We start from the raw sequence: 17,991 nt of genomic DNA on the forward strand, positions 1-17,991 counted from the left end.
ATAATAATAAAATTAAATCCTTCTCAAAGGCCCCACCCTGCAAACTTAGGAATTCTCCTAGAACAGGGTTGTTGTTGCTGTTGGTTTTTCTCTTTTTTTTTTTTTTTTTTTGCTTTGCTTTGCTTTCAAACATCTGTCTCATAAACACAGTTTCTCTCTTACAGTGTAAGCTCAGACACCAGCTTAGAAGGAAGAGGAAAAAACTGTAAAAAACAAAAACAAAAAAAAAATAGATGTTTTCTTTTCATCACAACAAAGAAAGGAAGATGAAGATGAAGAAGAAGAGAATCCTGGTTTGAAATTGTGGAGGCCAAAAAAGGGCAGCAGCTGTGGGAACCGCCCCCCCTCCCCCCACTGTCTCTGGGCTCAGAGTTCGCTTCCCCCCCTCCCCCCCACCCAGGCAACGATCAAAAAGAGGAATAGAAAACGTGTCCCAGCGATCTCTGAGCCCTGTGTCACAGGGGGGCAGAGTGAGGAGAATCCTGAGGTTTCTGGAGGCATCAAACCCAGAGGTCATGGCAAATGGGCACCCCTGCCCCCCCATATTCCCTGCCCCTTGGGCACTGTTCGTTAGGAAGGATTTGATCTGGGAAGAGTCAGAATCCTCCCATTCTTCTTGCCTCCATTCATGTGGGTGTAAGGGATGTGCTCTTCATAACTCCGCTTCAACCCTAGCGAGGACACTCCGCCCTCCCGGCCCCCGGCCTCTTCCCTCTGACAGTGTGAGGACCGATCCAAGGGTACATTTTCCATATCCCCCTCAAACTCCATCTCCAGCTCCTCATTCTCCGGCCCCTTGTTCTCCTCGCTGTGGAAAAAGGAAACTTCTGGAAAGCTAGGGTGCAGGTCATCCTTGAGCAGGTTGACGATCTCCAGGAAGGTGGGGCGCATTTTGGGGTTGAATTGCCAACACATGTGCATCAAATTGGTGCTGTGGGATGGACAGAGACGGACATATTGGGGATGAGTCTGGAGGGGATCCCCTTCTCCCCCACCCCCTCCCCAAGAGATCTCTTTCCACTCCCCTCTTGGCCTCCTACAACCAGAACTCCAGAGAGGGCCACGTGTGTGGATGATTCTCAAAATAGAAATGGTAAACCCCATGCTGGTGGCTCATGCCTGTCATCCTAGCTACTCAGGAGGCTGAGATCTGAGGATCGCAGTTCAAAGCCAGCCCGGGCACAAGTCCGTGAGACTCTTATCTCCAATGAGCCACCAGGAAACCAGAAGTGGCGCTGTGGCTCAAGTGGTAGAGTGCTCGCCTTGATCTGAAGAGCTGAGGGACAGCACCCAGTTCAAGTCCCATGACCAACACACACACAACTAGGAATGGTAATTCTGTCAGGGCTGGGAATGGTTGGGGCCAAATAACATTGTCTCAGTTCCAAGCCACGTTCCACGTCATCTGACACCTGCCTGGTCCCCAGCACCTTCAGGCACTCATTTCCTGTCAGAAGTTTTCCTCCAGCCTGGGATCAGTTTGGAAAGACTGATTCTCTGCCTGCCAGCTGCATCTAGGCTTAAAGACCTTCCAGGTTGGGATGCTGGAGCCAACCCCCCCCCCCCCATCATATACAGCTCAGGGGACATGAACCAGAGAACCGGCTAGCTCTAAGTGGACAGGCCCACAGTCTAGCCTTCCTCTCTGGGGGCGGGAGGGGGGGCGGGGGATAGGGAGGAGGGAAGAGGAGATCTTTGGGATGGAACCAGCCTTTGCCTGGAGTGTCTATACCATGCAGTGTCTACACCATGGAGACCCACTTAGGACACAGTGGTAAACAAGAAAGCAAAAACTGGACATCCTTTTTTGTTTTTTGCTTTTTGCCTACTACTAGGGCTTGAACTCAGGGCCTGAGCTTTTTTGCTACAAAGCTAGCACTCTACCACTTGAACCACTGTTCCACTTCTGGCGTTTTGGTGGTTCACTGGAGATAAGTGTCTCATGGACTATCCTGCCTAGGCTGGCCTTCAACTGCTAACCTCAGATCTCAGCCTCCTGAGTTAGCTAGGATGACAGGCGTGAGCCACCAATGCCTAGCAAAAAAAAATTTTTTTTAGTTAAACATATAAAAATAAAAATAAATGAAATAAAAAGATTGAAACAAATTTAAAACAAAACAAGATGTCATGCGCAAACACAAGCATGCATGTAGACGCACAATACACAAACCCAAACCCGAACAAGTAAAAGGAGCTGTCTCCCATGAGTACTTACACTCTCTCCGGACAATTGTCAGGCTGATCTAAGTACCCTCCATCCATGACGAATTTCAACACCTGTTCATTAGACAGGCCTTGGTAAGGCTGTTCGGCTAAACTGGTGATTTCCCAGAGGACCACACCAAAGGACCTACCAATGACAATTAGGAGTAATTAACAGAAACCAATCAAACACACACACACACACACACACACACACACACACACACACACACACACACACACACACACACACACACACACACAGAGCACTAAAACCCAGCTGACCAATGAATAAAATACTTCATGCTGCCAAATTCACAAATTCCCTTGATATTATTCTCAATCAGAACATAAAAGTATCCTTGGGCAGAACCCCAAGACAGTACATTTTCCTTCTTTCTTTCTGCTGGTACTGGGGTTTGAATTTAAGAGTTCATGCTTACTCTGCTGGTGCTCTACCACTTGAGCCATGCCTTCAGTCTGGCATTTTGCGGGTTAACTGGAGATCAGAGTCTTACAGACTCCCCGCCACCCCACCCTGGACTGACTTGGAGCTTGATCTTCCAGGTCTCAGCCTCCTGAGTAGCTGGGATTACAGGCATGAGCTACTGGGTGAAGAAATATGAGGAAGACAGGTATTTTTCCTCCATCTCCTCCGCCTGTTGAATTAGCAGTACACCTGGAATTCAAACCCAGCAACACCTGTCTCCCAATTACCATGCACAACTTACCACATATCTGAGGAAGCAGTGAAGACCCCATCCTTCAGGGATTCGGGTGCCATCCACCGCACAGGTAGCAGGCCCTTGCCCCCCTTCCGGTAGTAATCCATTTCGTAGATGTCTCTGGTCATTCCAAAGTCTGACAAACAAAAAGAGCACACGCTCTCAGCCTTCAGCCCCTCATCTAAGCATCTGCCATCTTGTCTTCCCTACCTCTCACAGGGCCTCAGGGAGACTGGCCCCCAAGTGCGTGATCATCTGGATGGTGGCCCAGTCCAGTAAGAATAGATTGGGTTTTCTGGTCAGTTGTGGGGCTATAACTCTGGGCCTGGGCGCTGTCCCTGAGCTCTTTTGCTCAAAACTGGTGCTCTACCACTTGAGCCACAGCTCCAGTTCCAATTTTCTGGCAGTTCACTGGAGATAACAGTCTCACGGACTTCCCTGACCAGGCTGGCTTTGAACCATGATCCTCAGATCTCAGCCTCCTGAGTAGCTGTGATTACAGGCTACTGGTAATAGGCCCATCTTAACTTTGTTGTAGAGAGAGTTGTTTTCTGAGCTGGACTGGTTCCTCTCTATATCAGGAAGTTATTTTCTTCCCCACTCTTTGCTATGTCTTCTCATCTTCTTGATTTAAGTATGATTTCCTTTAGGATTTTCCCAGGTGATCTATGATGAACAATGTGGTCCGCCTTTCAATATGGTACCCACAAGGTTGGAGGAGCTATGGAATACCCGAACTGTAACCACTGCCATTAATGGATGGAATTCTACTTGGACTTCATTTCTATTTATTTCAGTGAAGACGGCCACGTGGGACCAGACTATGCCCTAGAGCATACAGATTAAAAACGCCAAGTTAAATGGGGGCAGAACATGGTGACTTCTTCTAGGTGACAAGCACCTAATGGGTAAACACAGATTTTGAGAAAGTGAATGAGGCCATCAATAAATGCAATTAGCTGGGCGCCAGTGCCTCACACCTGTCATTCCAGCTACTCAGGAGGCTGAGACCTGAGGATTGTGGTTCAAAGCAAGCCTGGGCAGCAAAGTCCATGAAACTCTTACCTCCAAATAACCACCCAAAAACTGGAAGTGGTATTGTGGCTCAGAGTGGTAGAACAACAAGCCTTGAGCAAAAAGAGCTCAGGGACAGCACCCAGGCCCTGAGTTCAAGCCCCACGACTGACACTAATTCATTATTGTATGTATGTATGCAATTAACTGGTGGTTAGGACCCCACCCCCAACTCATTCCCTCTGGGACTCTCAGAATAAGATTTTTAGAGCTTGTTATAGGAAAAAATCCTCTGGAAATCAAACCCCACCCAATCCAGGTTGCACAGTTCAAAGCAGAAAGGGCAATTAAGATGCACCTCCAAGACTGGGAGGGTGGCTTTGTGGTAGAGTGCTTGCCTAGCATGCATGAAGCCCTGGGTTCCATTCCTTAGTACCACATCTACCAAAAAAGCTAGAAGTGGTGCTGTGGCTCAAGTGGTAGAGTGTTAGCCTGGCAAAAGCAGCTCAGGGACAGTGCCCAGGCCCTGAGTTCAAGCCCCAGGACTAGAGGGGGGGGGAGAGACGCACCTCCAATTTTGACAGTAAAATCGTGGGCAACCATGCAGTTTCGTGCAGCCAGGTCTCGGTGCACAAACTTCTTGGCATTCAGGTAGGCCATGCCGTCAGCAATCTCTCCTGCCATCTGAATCATCTCTTGCAGCGTAGGGGGTGGGCGACCCGGGTTATTCTGTAATGAAAAATGGGGTGGAGGGGGGAGGGAGGATTTGTTATGCTCAAGAATACTGGAAGCCAGAGCCAGGAGTGGGAGCCCGACTTGGTATCTGGAGCTAAGCTCACCTCAGCGTCTGGCCTCAGAGATCGGAGGTAGCTCTTCAGGTCTCCTTGAGCCATCAGTTCCATCACCACCAGTGTGGGCTGGCCCTTGGACACCACGCCCAGGAGGCGGACCTGTGGGGCAGGCATGGGCGGTGGGGATTGCTCCCATCACAGTCTATCATTTCAACTCCTCTGTCTGGAGCCTGCATAGTGCTCCCAGCATCTTGCAGCTGTATGGAGTGAGCTCAACCACCCCAATCTTGGGGTATAAACAGACCCTGTCCACCTGCAGGACATCTCAAGGCTAATCTCAGCTCCTTCACACTCCCAGTGGCTCACACCTGTGATCCTAGCTACTCAGGAGGCAGAGATCTGAGAAAGCCCAGATCTGAGAGCCCAGGCAGGAAAGTCAGTGAGACTTTTCTTGTTTTCTGTTTTTGTCCGTCATGGACGTGGGCACTGTCCCTGAGCTCTTTTTCACTCAAGGCTAGCCACTCTACCACTTTGAGTCACATCACCACTTCTGGTTTTTCTGGTGATTAACTGGAGGTTAGAGTCACCTGGACTTTCCTGCCTGGGCTGGCTTTGATCCACGATCCTCAGATCTCTGTCTTCCTGAATGGCTAGGATTAGACATGAGCCACCTGCACCCAGGCAGTGAAACTCTTCTCCACCCACACACCCCCCAAAAAAAAGCTGGAAATGGGGCTGTAGTTCAATAATAGAGTGTAGTTTTGAGCAAAAGAAACTCATGGACAGCATCTAGCCCCTGAAATCAAGCCCCAGGACCAGCATTACATATACTCCCGACAAATATCCATACTCTCACACAAGCCATGCTTCTACCTCCAAATCTCTGCATCCACTTTCCCGCTGTTGGGTGCTCTGTCTCTTCCCATGTCCACGGAAGTTGGTCTCTCACATTTTTTAGTCTTTGCTTAAGTATATCAACCTCCCCCTTCTCTCCTCTTTTTTCCTATTTCCACTGCCTTTTCTCTAAAACATGATTCACATATTGGGTTTCGAATCCGTCTCCACTGCCTGGGACCCAGTCCACAAGGACAGAAATCTGTTGCAAGCCAGGGACAACAAAGGAACTTAGGAGTCCCATACATATGGATGGTAAGGATGAAAGGGTACAGACCCCAACAAGAACACAAAGACAGAGAAAGCTTGTACCGGCTTCTGGAAGAAATAGAAAGCAGACCTCCATGTAGTTAAGGGTTACACATGAGCCAAGAAGAGGGAAGAGACAGAAGAGTCTGGAAAACAAAGGAAGATTTTAGAAAGACAGAAGATTCTGGGAAGCAATGGAAGATCCTGGATAATGATGAGAGTCTCAGAAAGCAAGATTCTAGGAAGTGATGGAAGGTTCTGGAAAGTGAAGGAAGATTCTGAAAGTCTAGAAAGCAAGGGAAGACTCTGGAAAGCAATGAAAGATTCTAGAAAGCAAGAGGAGTTTCTAGAACGTGATGGAAGAATCTAGAGGTGATAGAACATTCTAGAAAGTGATGGGAGATACTCAAAAGCAGATTCTGGAAAGCAAGTGAAGATTCTAGCAAGTGAAGGAAGTTTCTGTGAAGCAATGGAAGATTCTGCGAAGTATGGGAGACCCTCAAGTGAGAGAGTCCGGAAAGCAATGGAAGATGCTAGAAAGCCAGGGAAGTTTCTGGAAGGTCAAGATTCTCAAAAGTGGTAGAAGATTCTGGAAAGTGACATGAGAAAAGCAATGGAGGACTCCAGAGAGCAAAGGAAGATTCTAGAAAGTGATGAGTGAAGATTCTGGAAAGTGATGAGAGTCTTAGAAAACAAAGGAATATTCTAAGAAGTGATGGGAAGATTCTGGGAAGCTACAGAAGCTCCTCAAATGAGAGAGTCTAGAAAGCAATGGAAGATTCTAGAAAGCCAGGGAAGTTTCTGGAAGGTGAAGATTCTGGAAAGTGATGGAAGATTCTGGAAAGTGAAGAGAGAAAAGCAATGGAGGACCCCAGAAAGCAAAGGAAGATTCTAGAAAGTGGTGAGTGAGTGATGAGTTTGGTACCAGGTGAGGTGGGAGAGGATGAAATATAGAAGGGCAAGACCCCCATCGCCTCACATCTTGGGCATGGGAGGTTTATTTAGGAGGATGTGGGGCATGCAGGGGTCCATGTCCAGTGTCCTGGATGGGCTCAGTGCTGTTTGCACAGAAGCCTTCGTCCCCTCCCGCCCGCACTCACCACGTGGTGACAGGTGAAGCCCTTCATGACCGAAGCCTCGTTGAGGAACTCAATGCGCTCCCGTAGACTGGCCGCCTCATTGACCGTCTTCACCGCCACACGGGTCTCTGCCTCGCCTTTGATGATGTCCTTGGCATTGCCCTCGTACACCATACCGAAGGAGCCCTGGCCCAGCTCCCGCAGGAGGGTGATCTTGTCCCGGGGCACTTCCCACTCGTCCGGCACGTACACAGAACATGGAAAAACTACTTCTCACTTATCCACACGGTGTCTCGGCCCACCCAGACACCTCCCAACATAGCTGGAGTCCCCCCAATCCATCCTCCTGCCATCCAAGGGGCCCCCAAAATCCATCCATCCTACCATCCAGGATCTCTCTCTCTCTCTCTCTCTCTCTCTCTCTCTCTCTCTCTCTCTCTCTCTCTCTCTCTCTCTCTCTCTCTGCTGAGCACTGAGCTTAGTTAGAGCCCAGCACAGCAAAAGGCAGGCATCCACGGCTAACACAAAGACTCAGCTCATCTCCCCAAAATCAACCTGGTCCAAATCCTGGCCCTAAGCGCACAGGATGGCCGAATCCCCGGCCTTCTATCCATTCTCAGGTTCCCCCACTACTTCCTGTTGGCTCTGATGATTTGCCAGCTGTGCCGTGGGAGTTGGGATGGAGAGAAGGGAAAGGAAGTGGGTTCACAAAAATGCCAAAAAGGCATATATATTTGTGTATGCTTTTAGATCGGAAAATGCATGTCATTTCTATAGAGAAAAATAAATACTTAGGAAATTATAGACAATGTGGGGAAAAAAACTGCCCAAGATACTTAGCAGTCCATCCCACCAAGGGATGGATTCTACAAGGATTGCTTCGGTTGATGGGAGACAATCCAAGATGAGAAGATGGGAAGGGGCTTTGCCCTGGCACTTTCCCACTTTGCCCTGGAGGCTCAGCCATGCCTGGAGACCACCAGCCTGCAGATGACCAGCCATATCCATATCCAAGCCCTAAAACAATGGTCACTGTCCCACAATTAGGTCCTTTGAAGCCAGGCAAACAGAGTGGCTCACGCCTGTCATCCCAGCCACTCAGGAGGCTGAGATCTGAGGATTGTGGTTAGAAGCCAGCCAGGGCAGGAAAGTCTATGAGATTCTTATCTCCAATGAACCACAAAAAAAAAAAAAAGGTAAAAGTAGAGCTGTGGCTCAAAGTGGTAGAGCACTAGCCTTGAGCAAAAAAAGCTCAGGGACAGCATCAGGTCCTGAGTTTAAGCTGGCAAGTATACACACACACACACACACACACACACACACACACACACTGACTACCTTAAAGGAAGGGCAAAGGACTCACCATCACTGGCACTGAGATACTCAGGATTTGAAGAAGCATATAGTGGTCCCATTGGCCCATCCGGTTGCCTGGAGGAGAAAGACAGGGAAACACAAGCTTGAGATTCTTACAGAACTCTGTAGAACTGGCCAACATGTGAATATTTACACCCCATGGAAATAGGCAACAACTACAACTCAGGAATTGCTATAAATGACTCTTGTTTTCCAAACTTGAGAAAACAAGAATGTATAGGAACTTACACATCTTATTTCTGTCTTATTCTCTAATGCAAAGAAAAATGTTAATCAAACTGAGTTTGGTGGCACATGCCTATAATCCCAGCACTTAAAAGGCTATATGCCAAGAGGACTGTGAGTTCCAGGTCAGTATAGGCTAAATAGTGAGACCTTGCTGTCTATTAAAAACAAACGGGGGGGGGGGGGGGGAGGCTGGGAAGGGATGTGAAGGGTAAACAAAGGAGGAGGCTGCAATGCTTGGTAAGAAATGTACGCATTATCCTGCCCACGTAATTGTAACTCCTCTGTACAGTATGTTCACAAATAAAATTAAATTAAAAAAATAAAATAAAATAAAAAAATAAAAACAAACAGGGGCTGGGAAGTTGGCTCAATGGTAGACTGCTTCCCTTTCATGCATGAGGCCCTGGGTTCGATTCCTCAGCACCACATAAGCAGAAAAAAGCCGGAAGTGGTACTGTGGCTCAAGTGATGGGGAGCTGGCCTTGGGCTAAGATCTGAAGATCACAGTTCAAAGCCAGCTCCTAAGACTCTTATCTCCAATTCATCACAGAAGAAGCCTAAAATGGTGCTGTGGTTCCAGCCTGGAGGAAAAGAAGCTCAGAGACAGCATCCAGGCCCATAGTTCAAGCCCCAGGAATGGCCAAAAAGAGAAAGAAAAGAAAGAAAACCAAAATCAATTAACATCTACATTAATAGCCATCTTAGGCTGGTCATAGGTACAAAGATTTTATGGAAGACAAATAAAAACTCTCAGTGAGAATCAATGAACTACAAAGAATTTTGTATAACAGTGTTGTAAATGAGAGGCCGAGCATAGTGGTACATGCCTATTATCCCAGCTACTCAGAAGGCACAAACAAAAGAATTATGGTTTGACACCAGTCTGGGCAAAAAGTTAGCAAGGCTCTTATCTTAACAAACAAGCCAGGCGTGATTACACATGCTTATAATCCCAACAACTTGGGAGGCGGTGGAGGCAGAGGATGGCAATCCAAACCTAGGCCGGGGCAAAAGCATGAGACCCTATCTAAAAAACTAAAGCAAATAAAGGGAGCTGGGAGTGTGGCGCCAATACCGTATTGCCATGTAATTCATCCTATCTCAGTAAAATCTGTGAACATACTCCAGTTATGCCTGCACCAGTTTCTAGGCACTTGTTTTCTGTCTGTTTGGGGTTTGGGGCAGGGAGGGGTGTCTACCTCTTTCTGAGGAACAGGTAAATGCTTCCGATCACACCGCTGAAGAGGAAGACGAAGATGAGCGGGCCGATGATGATTTTCGCAAGGTTGGATGGGACGTCTACTGAAATAGAGGAGAGAGGAAAAATAACTAACTGATTCGCATCAAAACGTGTTTACCTCAGATTTCACATCACAAATCCCCTGTCCTGGCCATGCTGTGGCCCTGTCTGTCTGTCTGTCTGTCTCCGTCTGTCTCTCTGTCCATTTCTCTCTCGTCAAGTGGTAGAGCACTAGTCTTTCAGTCTGTCCTATCTCTCTTTCTCTCTCTCTGTGTTCAAGGCAATCCAGGCACAAAGTTTGTGAGATTCTACCCCCATTCTTAACAAACAACAAACCACGCCAAGACATGGCAGTAGAGACTTACAATAATCTGTCACGTAGAAATAAGTAGGTTCAGTCCAGGAGCCATTGCCGGCCAATGAGGTGGCCCGGATGCGCACACTGTAGTTGCCAGGGGGCAGCCCTCGAAGCCGGCATCCCTGCTCCAGGGCAAAATGCTTTCTGGAGACGCAGAGATGAAGCTCCTAGAAAGAAGGAACAAAGGACTCACGGGGTAAGGTGACAGCCCTGTTGTCTGGGAAGCACAAAAGTGGAGTCAGGAGCCAGGCATCAGACCTGCATTGCTGACTTGCTTTATCAGCAGCCTCCGGCAATGAGCAAGGAAACTGGACTTCAGATGGGGGGCTGCAGGCCAGGACCTGAGAGTAAATACTCCCAACTCACAGATCAGACTCAACTTTGCACAGAAACAGCCACGGAGAAATCCATAATCTCATCAACATACATAAAGGAACAGTATAGGAGCCAGGCACTGTAGCTTAGGCCTACAATCCCAGCTACAGGGGAGGCCGAGATCTAAGGATCGTGGTTTGAAGCCAGCCAGCCTGGGCAGGTAAGTCTCTAATTAGCCAGTAAAAGCAAGGCTGGAGGCATGGCTTAAGCATAGAGCACTTACCTAGCAAGCTTGAGGCCTTGAGTCCAATTCCCCCAAACTTCCCTTAATCTCCCCCAAAATATTTCATAGCTCACGGGGGGGGGGGGGGGGGGGAGTGAGGAGGGGAAGCGGGGGAGGAATATCAGGAGGCCCCACTTGGCTCACAAAGTAGAGTTTGCTTAAAAGATTAGTTCACTTCAACTTGATCAAAAAAAAAAAGAAAAAAAGAAAAACAACTGTGAATTCTAGAGCTGAGAAGCAACCGGGGCAAAAATTGAACTCGGAACTCTTACCCCACACTCCTCCCCAAAAGTCAGGAAGGTGGCAAAGAAGGACCCCCATCAGGGCAACATCCAAGAACAAATCGGCCGGGCACTGATGGTTCATGGCTATCATCCTAGCTACTCTGGAGGCTGAGATCTGAGGATCCTGGTTCAAAGCCAAGCTGGGCAAGAAAGACCATGAGACTCTTATCTCCAATGAACCACCAAAAAAGCAGGAAGTGGAGCTGTGGATCAAGTGGTAGAGCACCAGCCTTGAGGGAAAAAGCTCAGCGAGGGCATCTAGGCCCTGAGTTCAAGCCCCAGAACCCACACACATAGATAATAAATAAATAAATAAATAAACAGAATTTGGCATTTTTCCAAGTGTCTGCAAGGACTGAATATAAAGCAAAGGACACGCATGCCCAGTGCAGACAGGGAAGTAGAGGTGAGCCAGAACTAATCAGGAGAGAGGCACACTGAGGAAAGCGGGTCAAACCGGTTAGCAGCCAACCAGAACTTGGAAAACTTTGCCCAACCGTTTCAAAGTTAACCGGGTGTGCAGAAAGCCCAGCTTGGAAACTGGCAAGGGGTGGAGAGAAGAAATGTTACACGTCTCAAGGCCCATGTTTATCCTGCCATGATCAAATCTCAAGGGCCAGGTGACTGGAGCTGGCAAACAGGAGACAGGGAGCAAAGGTTCAAATGTACAAATTCTCAAATGTTTACTACAGGCAACTCCAGGGGGTGGGGAGGCAAGAAGGAAACAGGGTGGAAAGATCTAGAATCTGCCCCAGTTGATCTCCATGGAGGCAAAGAGCAAAGTAAGAATTGAAACCCAATCAATGGTGAAGGAGCTAAATGCTCTGTCTATCCGTCTGTCTGTCTGTCTGTCTGTCTGTCTGTCTGTCTCTCTCTCTCTCTCTCTCTCTCTCTCTCTCTCTCTCTCTCACACACACACACACACACACACACACACACACACACACATATTGTAATCTGACACCAGTAGCTCATGCCTGTAATCCTAGCTACTCAGGAGGCTTAGATCTGAGGATCAAGGTTCAAAGCCTGCCCAGACAGGGAAGTCCACGAGACTCTTACTGCCAATAAACCACCAAAAGAGCCAAAAGGTGGAACTGTAAGTGGTAGACCACTAGCCTTGAACAAAAGAAGCCCAGGACAACACCCAGGACTGAGTTCCAGCCCCAGGACTGGCACCAAAAAAAAATAATAATAGTAAGGACTGGGAAGGTGGCTCAGTGGTAATATGCTTGCCTTACATGCATGAGGCCCTGGGTTTGATTCCTCAGCACCACACAAGCAGAAAAAGCCAGAAGTGGTACTATGGCTCAAGTGGTAGAGTGCTAACCTTGAGCTGAAGAGCTGAGGGACAGCACCCAGGCTCAGAGTTCAGGCTCCACAACTGACACAATATAAAAATAAAAATAAAAATAAGGAAGCTAAAGAAAATGTTGATCTAAAAAATAATATTAATGAATAAAAATAATAAATATAGCCAGGCACTGGTGGCTCAAGCTGGTAAGCCTTAGCTACTCAGGAGGCTGAGAACTGAGGACTGCAGCTCAAAGCCAGCCTGGGCTGGAAAGGTCTTGAGACTCTTATCTCCAATGAACCACAGAAACAGAAATGACTCTGTGGCTGTGGTTCAAGTGGTAGAGTGCTAGCCTTGAGCAAAACAACTCAGGGACAGCGCCCAAGCCCTGAATTCAAGACCCATGACCAACAACAAACAAGCAAATCTATCTTTGGTCTTGTTAGGAAAATAACAATAGTAATAACAACGTCATCAATCTTGGTCCAGCTTGGAGGATTCAGGAAAAACAGAAAAGATTACAGGCTGACATTTCCTTTTTTTCTTCTTTTCTTTTGTGTGTGTGTGTGTGTGTGTGTGTGTGTGTGTGTGTGTGTGTGTGTGTGTGTGTGTGTGTGTGTGTGTGTGTGTGTGTGTGTGTGTGTGTGTGTGTGTGTGTGTGTGTGTGTGTGTGTGTGTGTGTGTGTGTGTGTGTGTGTGTGTGTACACATGCCAGTATTGGGGTTTGAACGCAGGGCCTGAATACTACCCCCTTCGCTTTTTTTCTAAGCTCAAGACTAGGTAGTACTCTTATCCCTTAAGCCACAGATCCATTTCTGGCTTTTCTTTTTCTTTTCTTTTTTGTTTTCTGGTTAACTGCAGATAAAGAGTCCTTGGGATTTTCCTGCTCAGGAGGGCTTCAAACCGTGATCCTCCGGATCACTGCCTCTTGAGTACACAGTGAGGATGACAGGTGTGCACCCGGCCAGACCGGCAGCTCGATGCCATCTCCTGACAGGCTGACCGGACAGCCAGGGGTCTATGTTTCGGTGACCCGGGCTTCGGGGAGGGAAGCGTGACGCTGGGGGCTGGAAAGGCCTCACCTCATCGCCGTACCGCCGGTAGCTGACTTCATACAGCACGATCAGGCCGTTGGGCTCCTTGGGCTCCTGCCAGGTCAAGTGCACAACGTTGTTCTCGAAGATTTCGTGGGTCACGGGGCCGACGATGTCATCCGCCTTGGCTGCAGGATGATGAAGTCTGGGTGTCAGATCGCACCCCATCCCCGGCCCTGCCCGCCCTAGGGACAGGATCCTCCCAGGCCCCCCACGCTGGATATTGAGGGGCAGAGGGGTGTCTCCTTCCTCGTTCATCTTCCGGTCATTAGGGGGGGATGGCATGAGGAGCTTGCCTGGGAACCCCAGCGGAGGGGCTACCGCTCCGGCCACGCCCCCACTGCCAAGCCACATCCGGATAAGCCACGCCTCTCCCCTGGCCACACCCCCCAGACACGCCCCACTACCGAGATATGCCCCCTTTGTGGAGCCATGCCCCCACCGCTATAAAGCATCGCCCTTCTGCTGAGCCACACCCCCAACGCTTAACCCCGCCCCTTCCGACCGAGCCACACCCCCACCGCTGAGCCACTTCATCTATGTAGCCACACCCTTCTGCCGAGCCACACCTCCACCACTTAGCCACGCCCCTTCCACTTGAGTCCAGTCCCCCTTCACTTAGGCCACTCCCCCACCATTGAGCCACACCTCCTGTCTGCTAGCTGGGCTCTTGCCTTACTGAGGACCCAGGCTGGCCTGGGGCTTGCAGGCTCCTTGCCCAGGGCCTGGAAAGTAGACCTGAGCCACCAGTCAGTGCTTGTGTTTGTTGTTTTTCTTTTTTGTCGGGTTGTGAGGCTTGAACTAGAGTCCCTTCACTCTTTTGCTCAAGGCTAGAGCTCTACCAGTCACAGCTCCACTTCTGGTTTTCTGGTGGTTCATTGGAGATAAATCCCATGGACTTTCCTGCCTGGGTTGGCTTTGAACTGCGATCCTCTGCTCTCAGCTTCCTGAGTAGCTAGGATGATAGGCATGAGCCACCAGCGCCTGGCTTAATATTTCATTTTTTTAAATTAATTTACTTTATGGTTATTATAGAGGTAATCTCTCAACCCACAAGTTGTATAGTTTACGTTCTCCCACGTAATACTTCATTTTTAACTTACTCTTTTTCCTCCTCTCCTTCCATTTTTATTCTTTCTGTTACAATTAGGTCCACTTTTCCTCTCTTAATTACCTGCTTTTGTCATCTTTCATCATTCCTGCTCTCTCGTTCTTATTTTCATTGTTTCAGCTGACTTTGTGTTTGTCTTTCTTCCTTACTCCTCTATCATCCCTTCTGCTTTCTATCTCCTTCCCTCCTAGCTCTCTAGTGCTATTCTCTAGGATTGTTTTTGTTTTCTTGCTATTCCTGCTCAAGCCAATAGCTTCTTAGCTCAAGCATTATCTGTTACAGGAGTGGTGGCAATTGCTATTTTGGTTTTTGGTTTTGTGTGTGCACTAGTACTGGGGCTTGAACTCAGGGCCTCACATTCTCACTTGGCTCTGATACTCAAGGTTGGTGCTCTACGACTTGAACCAGGCTTTGAGAAAAAATTTTTAAAACTATGCCTTTTTTTTTCCTTTTTTGCCTTGAATATAAAAAAAGCTGAGGAACTGAGCCAGAACCCTGAGTTCAAGTGCCAGTACAAGAACAAACAAAAAAAGCTAGCAGTGGTGGCTCATGCCTGTGATCCTATCTACTCTGGAGGCTGAGAGCTGAGGATCGCAGTTTGAGGCCAACCTAGGCAGGCAAGTCCATGAGATTCTTACCTCCAATGAACCACCAGAAAAACAGAAGTGGTGGTGTGGCTCCAAGTGGTGGAGCTCTAGCCTTGAGCGAAAGAGTTCAGGGACAACACCCAGGCCCTGAGTTCAAGCCCCACAACCACCACCACCAACAACAAAGACTTCACTTCCAATTAACCAGCAAAAAACAGGGCTGATGACATGGCTCAGGTGGTAGGGCACCAGGCATAAATGAGCATATAACATATATGTGTGTATGGATATAGATATAGATATAGATGAGGGCTGCACCTTCGGGCATGGTGCGGGCGCTGACATAGGCGGCCACGCTGCATCTCTCCTCCGGGGCGTCTTGGTTGCAGGCCTGCAACTCGATGCGGTAGCCGGTGAAGTGACGCAGGCCAGAGATGACCAGCGACTCCTTGTTCACAACTTTCTCAACGGGCCGGGGTGGCTCCTGGGTGGTGGGCACCACGGTGGAGGAGACGTTGGGGAAAATCGGGATGACAGGCGGCATCATGGTCACGTTCACCACGTCCCCGAGAGACCTGCGCTTCCTGGATGGCCTGGAGTGACAGGAAGACACGGGGAAGGGGGAGGGACAGGGTCACAACTTCACCTTCGTGAAAGGAAGCGGGAGAGACGGCAGCATGGCAAAGGAAGAGCAGGCTGCAGATTGCACAGAAATAAAATTACCACCAGGAGAAGAAGCTTTAAAGTTATTTCTCTGATATTTCAGTATCACAGCCCGTGGCCCCAGGGCCATTTGCTTGATTAACCAAGGTGCTGATTTGCTCCAAATAATCACCAGGATTAGTGTGGAAATAGAGATGAGATGCGAGCTGGGTGCTGGGGTATATGGGGGGGGGGGGGGCGAGGGAGAACCTCACATTTGTCATCTTAGTTACTCAGGGGACAGCGATCGGGAAGATCGCAGTTCCAAGCCAACCCAGGCGAAAGAAGTTCACAACGCCTCATCTCAACAGAAAGGGCCAAGTGTTGTGACACACACCCAGCTATGGCGGGAAGTAGGAGCAGAGGAATCATAAAACCAGGCTGACCCAGGTTCAAATAGAACACTGTGTAGCCCAGGACAGTTTTGAATTTGAGGTCTACCTGTGTCAGACTCTTGAAGGCTGGGACCACAGGCCTATGCCACCACACCCAGCTCATCTTCCTATATATATGTTTTGTTTTGTTTTGGTTTGGTTTTTTGTGGGGGGGAGAATCCATCATGGGGCTTGAACTCTGGGCCTGGGTGCTGTCCCTCAGCTCTTCACCTCAAGGCTAGCGCTCTACCACTTGAGCCACAGCACCACTTCCGGTTTTCTGATGGTTCACTGGAGACAAGAATTTCGAGGACTTTCCTGCCTAGGTTGGCCTCGAACTGTGATCCTCAGACCTTAGCCTCCTGAGTAGCTAGGATTATAGGTGTGAGCCATCGGTGCTCAGCCCTTTTTTTTTTTTTTTAATTTTAATCAGAGTATTCTCTTGGAGGCCGAATGATAGGATACATGCCCTGGTTTTGATTTTTAAAAAAATTTTTAAGAGCATTTCCATTTTTTTCCTACCATAATTTGCTCTGCTGATTGATTTCTTATTAGTTTTCAAATGTTGATCAGTGGGGGGGGGGGGGGAAGTCACTAAATTAAAGGAAATAGGAAACATTTTACACTTCATAAGCCACCAAGGCTACATTTGTTATCTAGAAACATTGTAACAATTCGTGGGCTGACCTACAGGGAACTCACCAAATTCAGCAAAACTAAAGGTTAAAAAATTGGATTAGAGGCTGGGACCTAGGGCTCACACCTGTTATCCTAGCTACTCAGGAGGCTGAGATCTGAGGATCACAGTTCAAAGCCAGCCTGGGCAAGAAAGTCAGTGAGACTCTTATCTCCAATGAGGCAGAAAAAAGCCAGAAGCAGAGCTGTGGCTTGAGTGTTAGAACAGTAGCCTTGAGCAAAAAAAGCTCAGGGACAACACCCAGGCCCTGAGTTCAAGCCCCAAGACTGGCCCAAAAAAAGAAAGGAAGGAAGGAAGGAAGGAAGGAAGGGAGGGGAAAAGGGGAAAGAAAGAAAAAAAACATTGGGTTGCATTTGATTAGTTTGTTTTCCAGATTTTCAACCTGAGAGATGAAATATACAGTATAATTGGACTGTTTTAATTGCAGTGCTTTTAAGTGTGTGTGTGGGGGGGGGGTTCTGGGACTTGAATTCTGGGTCTGGGTGTTGTCCCTGAGCTTTTTTGCTCAAGGCTAGTGCTCTACCACTTGAGCCACAACGCCGCTTCCAGCTTTTTACTGGTTAATTGGAGTTAAGAGTCTCACAGACTTTCCTGCTCAGGTTGGCTTTGAACCTCAATCCTCAGATCTCAGCCTCCTAAGGAGTTGGGATTGCAGGCAAAGAGCAACCGGTTCTGGCATACTGAGTTTTTATGGCAATTATGACAGGAATCACTCACTTATTTCATATTTCAATTATGGCAAGTGGATCTACTTGGGGCAGCTATTTCCGGATAGGCCTCCTTAATCTAAACCCAAAACAGGTTGTTGACAGGGCACTTGGCTCTCAGAATCTGAGGGCCTCATTGTCCGGCCCTCCAGGATGACAATGAGCTAGAAGGTTCTATGCTCACCTTTTTCTAGCACGCTCCCTGATCAACCATGTTTAGAGTTTATCCACCAACTTCACAGCGGACCAAAAGGACCAATCACAGGAGCCGTGACTCCATCCCAGGCGACTCTCTGGCCAGCGATGCTGCTGGCTAGAGCCCAGGATGGGGTGCACACACAGATTGGTCTCAGCCAGGGGTGATCCCAGAAATCCAGCTTTCATTG

The 17,991-nt window shown here is 48.4% G+C and overlaps 1 protein-coding gene across 4 annotated transcripts in view; it reads right to left on the minus strand.

Annotated features, from left to right (window-relative positions):
- Positions 1-397: 397 nt before the first annotated feature.
- The window catches only part of Insr (insulin receptor), a 91,700-nt gene continuing 74,106 nt past the window's right edge, over positions 398-17,991 (minus strand). For 2 of the 4 annotated variants that reach the window (XM_070002349.1, XM_070002347.1), the window contains 11 exons: positions 15,444-15,718; positions 13,416-13,555; positions 10,165-10,324; positions 9,759-9,858; positions 8,318-8,385; positions 6,976-7,220; positions 4,781-4,891; positions 4,511-4,670; positions 2,934-3,063; positions 2,216-2,350; positions 398-931 (listed from right to left, as the gene is read on the minus strand). In XM_070002349.1, the coding sequence (XP_069858450.1) occupies positions 571-931; positions 2,216-2,350; positions 2,934-3,063; positions 4,511-4,670; positions 4,781-4,891; positions 6,976-7,220; positions 8,318-8,385; positions 9,759-9,858; positions 10,165-10,324; positions 13,416-13,555; positions 15,444-15,718 (1,885 nt within the window). In that variant the 3' untranslated portion in view covers positions 398-570. Of the gene's footprint in view, positions 932-2,215; positions 2,351-2,933; positions 3,064-4,510; positions 4,671-4,780; positions 4,892-6,975; positions 7,221-8,317; positions 8,386-9,758; positions 9,862-10,164; positions 10,325-13,415; positions 13,556-15,443; positions 15,719-17,991 lie in introns of all 4 variants that reach the window. The other 2 variants (XM_070002348.1, XM_070002346.1) reach the window with 1 other exon arrangement.

This window comes from Dipodomys merriami, unplaced genomic scaffold (assembly GCF_024711535.1).
Source record: "Dipodomys merriami isolate MVZ:Mamm:240054 unplaced genomic scaffold, mDipMer1.0.p SCAF_6, whole genome shotgun sequence".
NCBI classification, from domain to species: Eukaryota; Metazoa; Chordata; class Mammalia; order Rodentia; family Heteromyidae; genus Dipodomys; species Dipodomys merriami.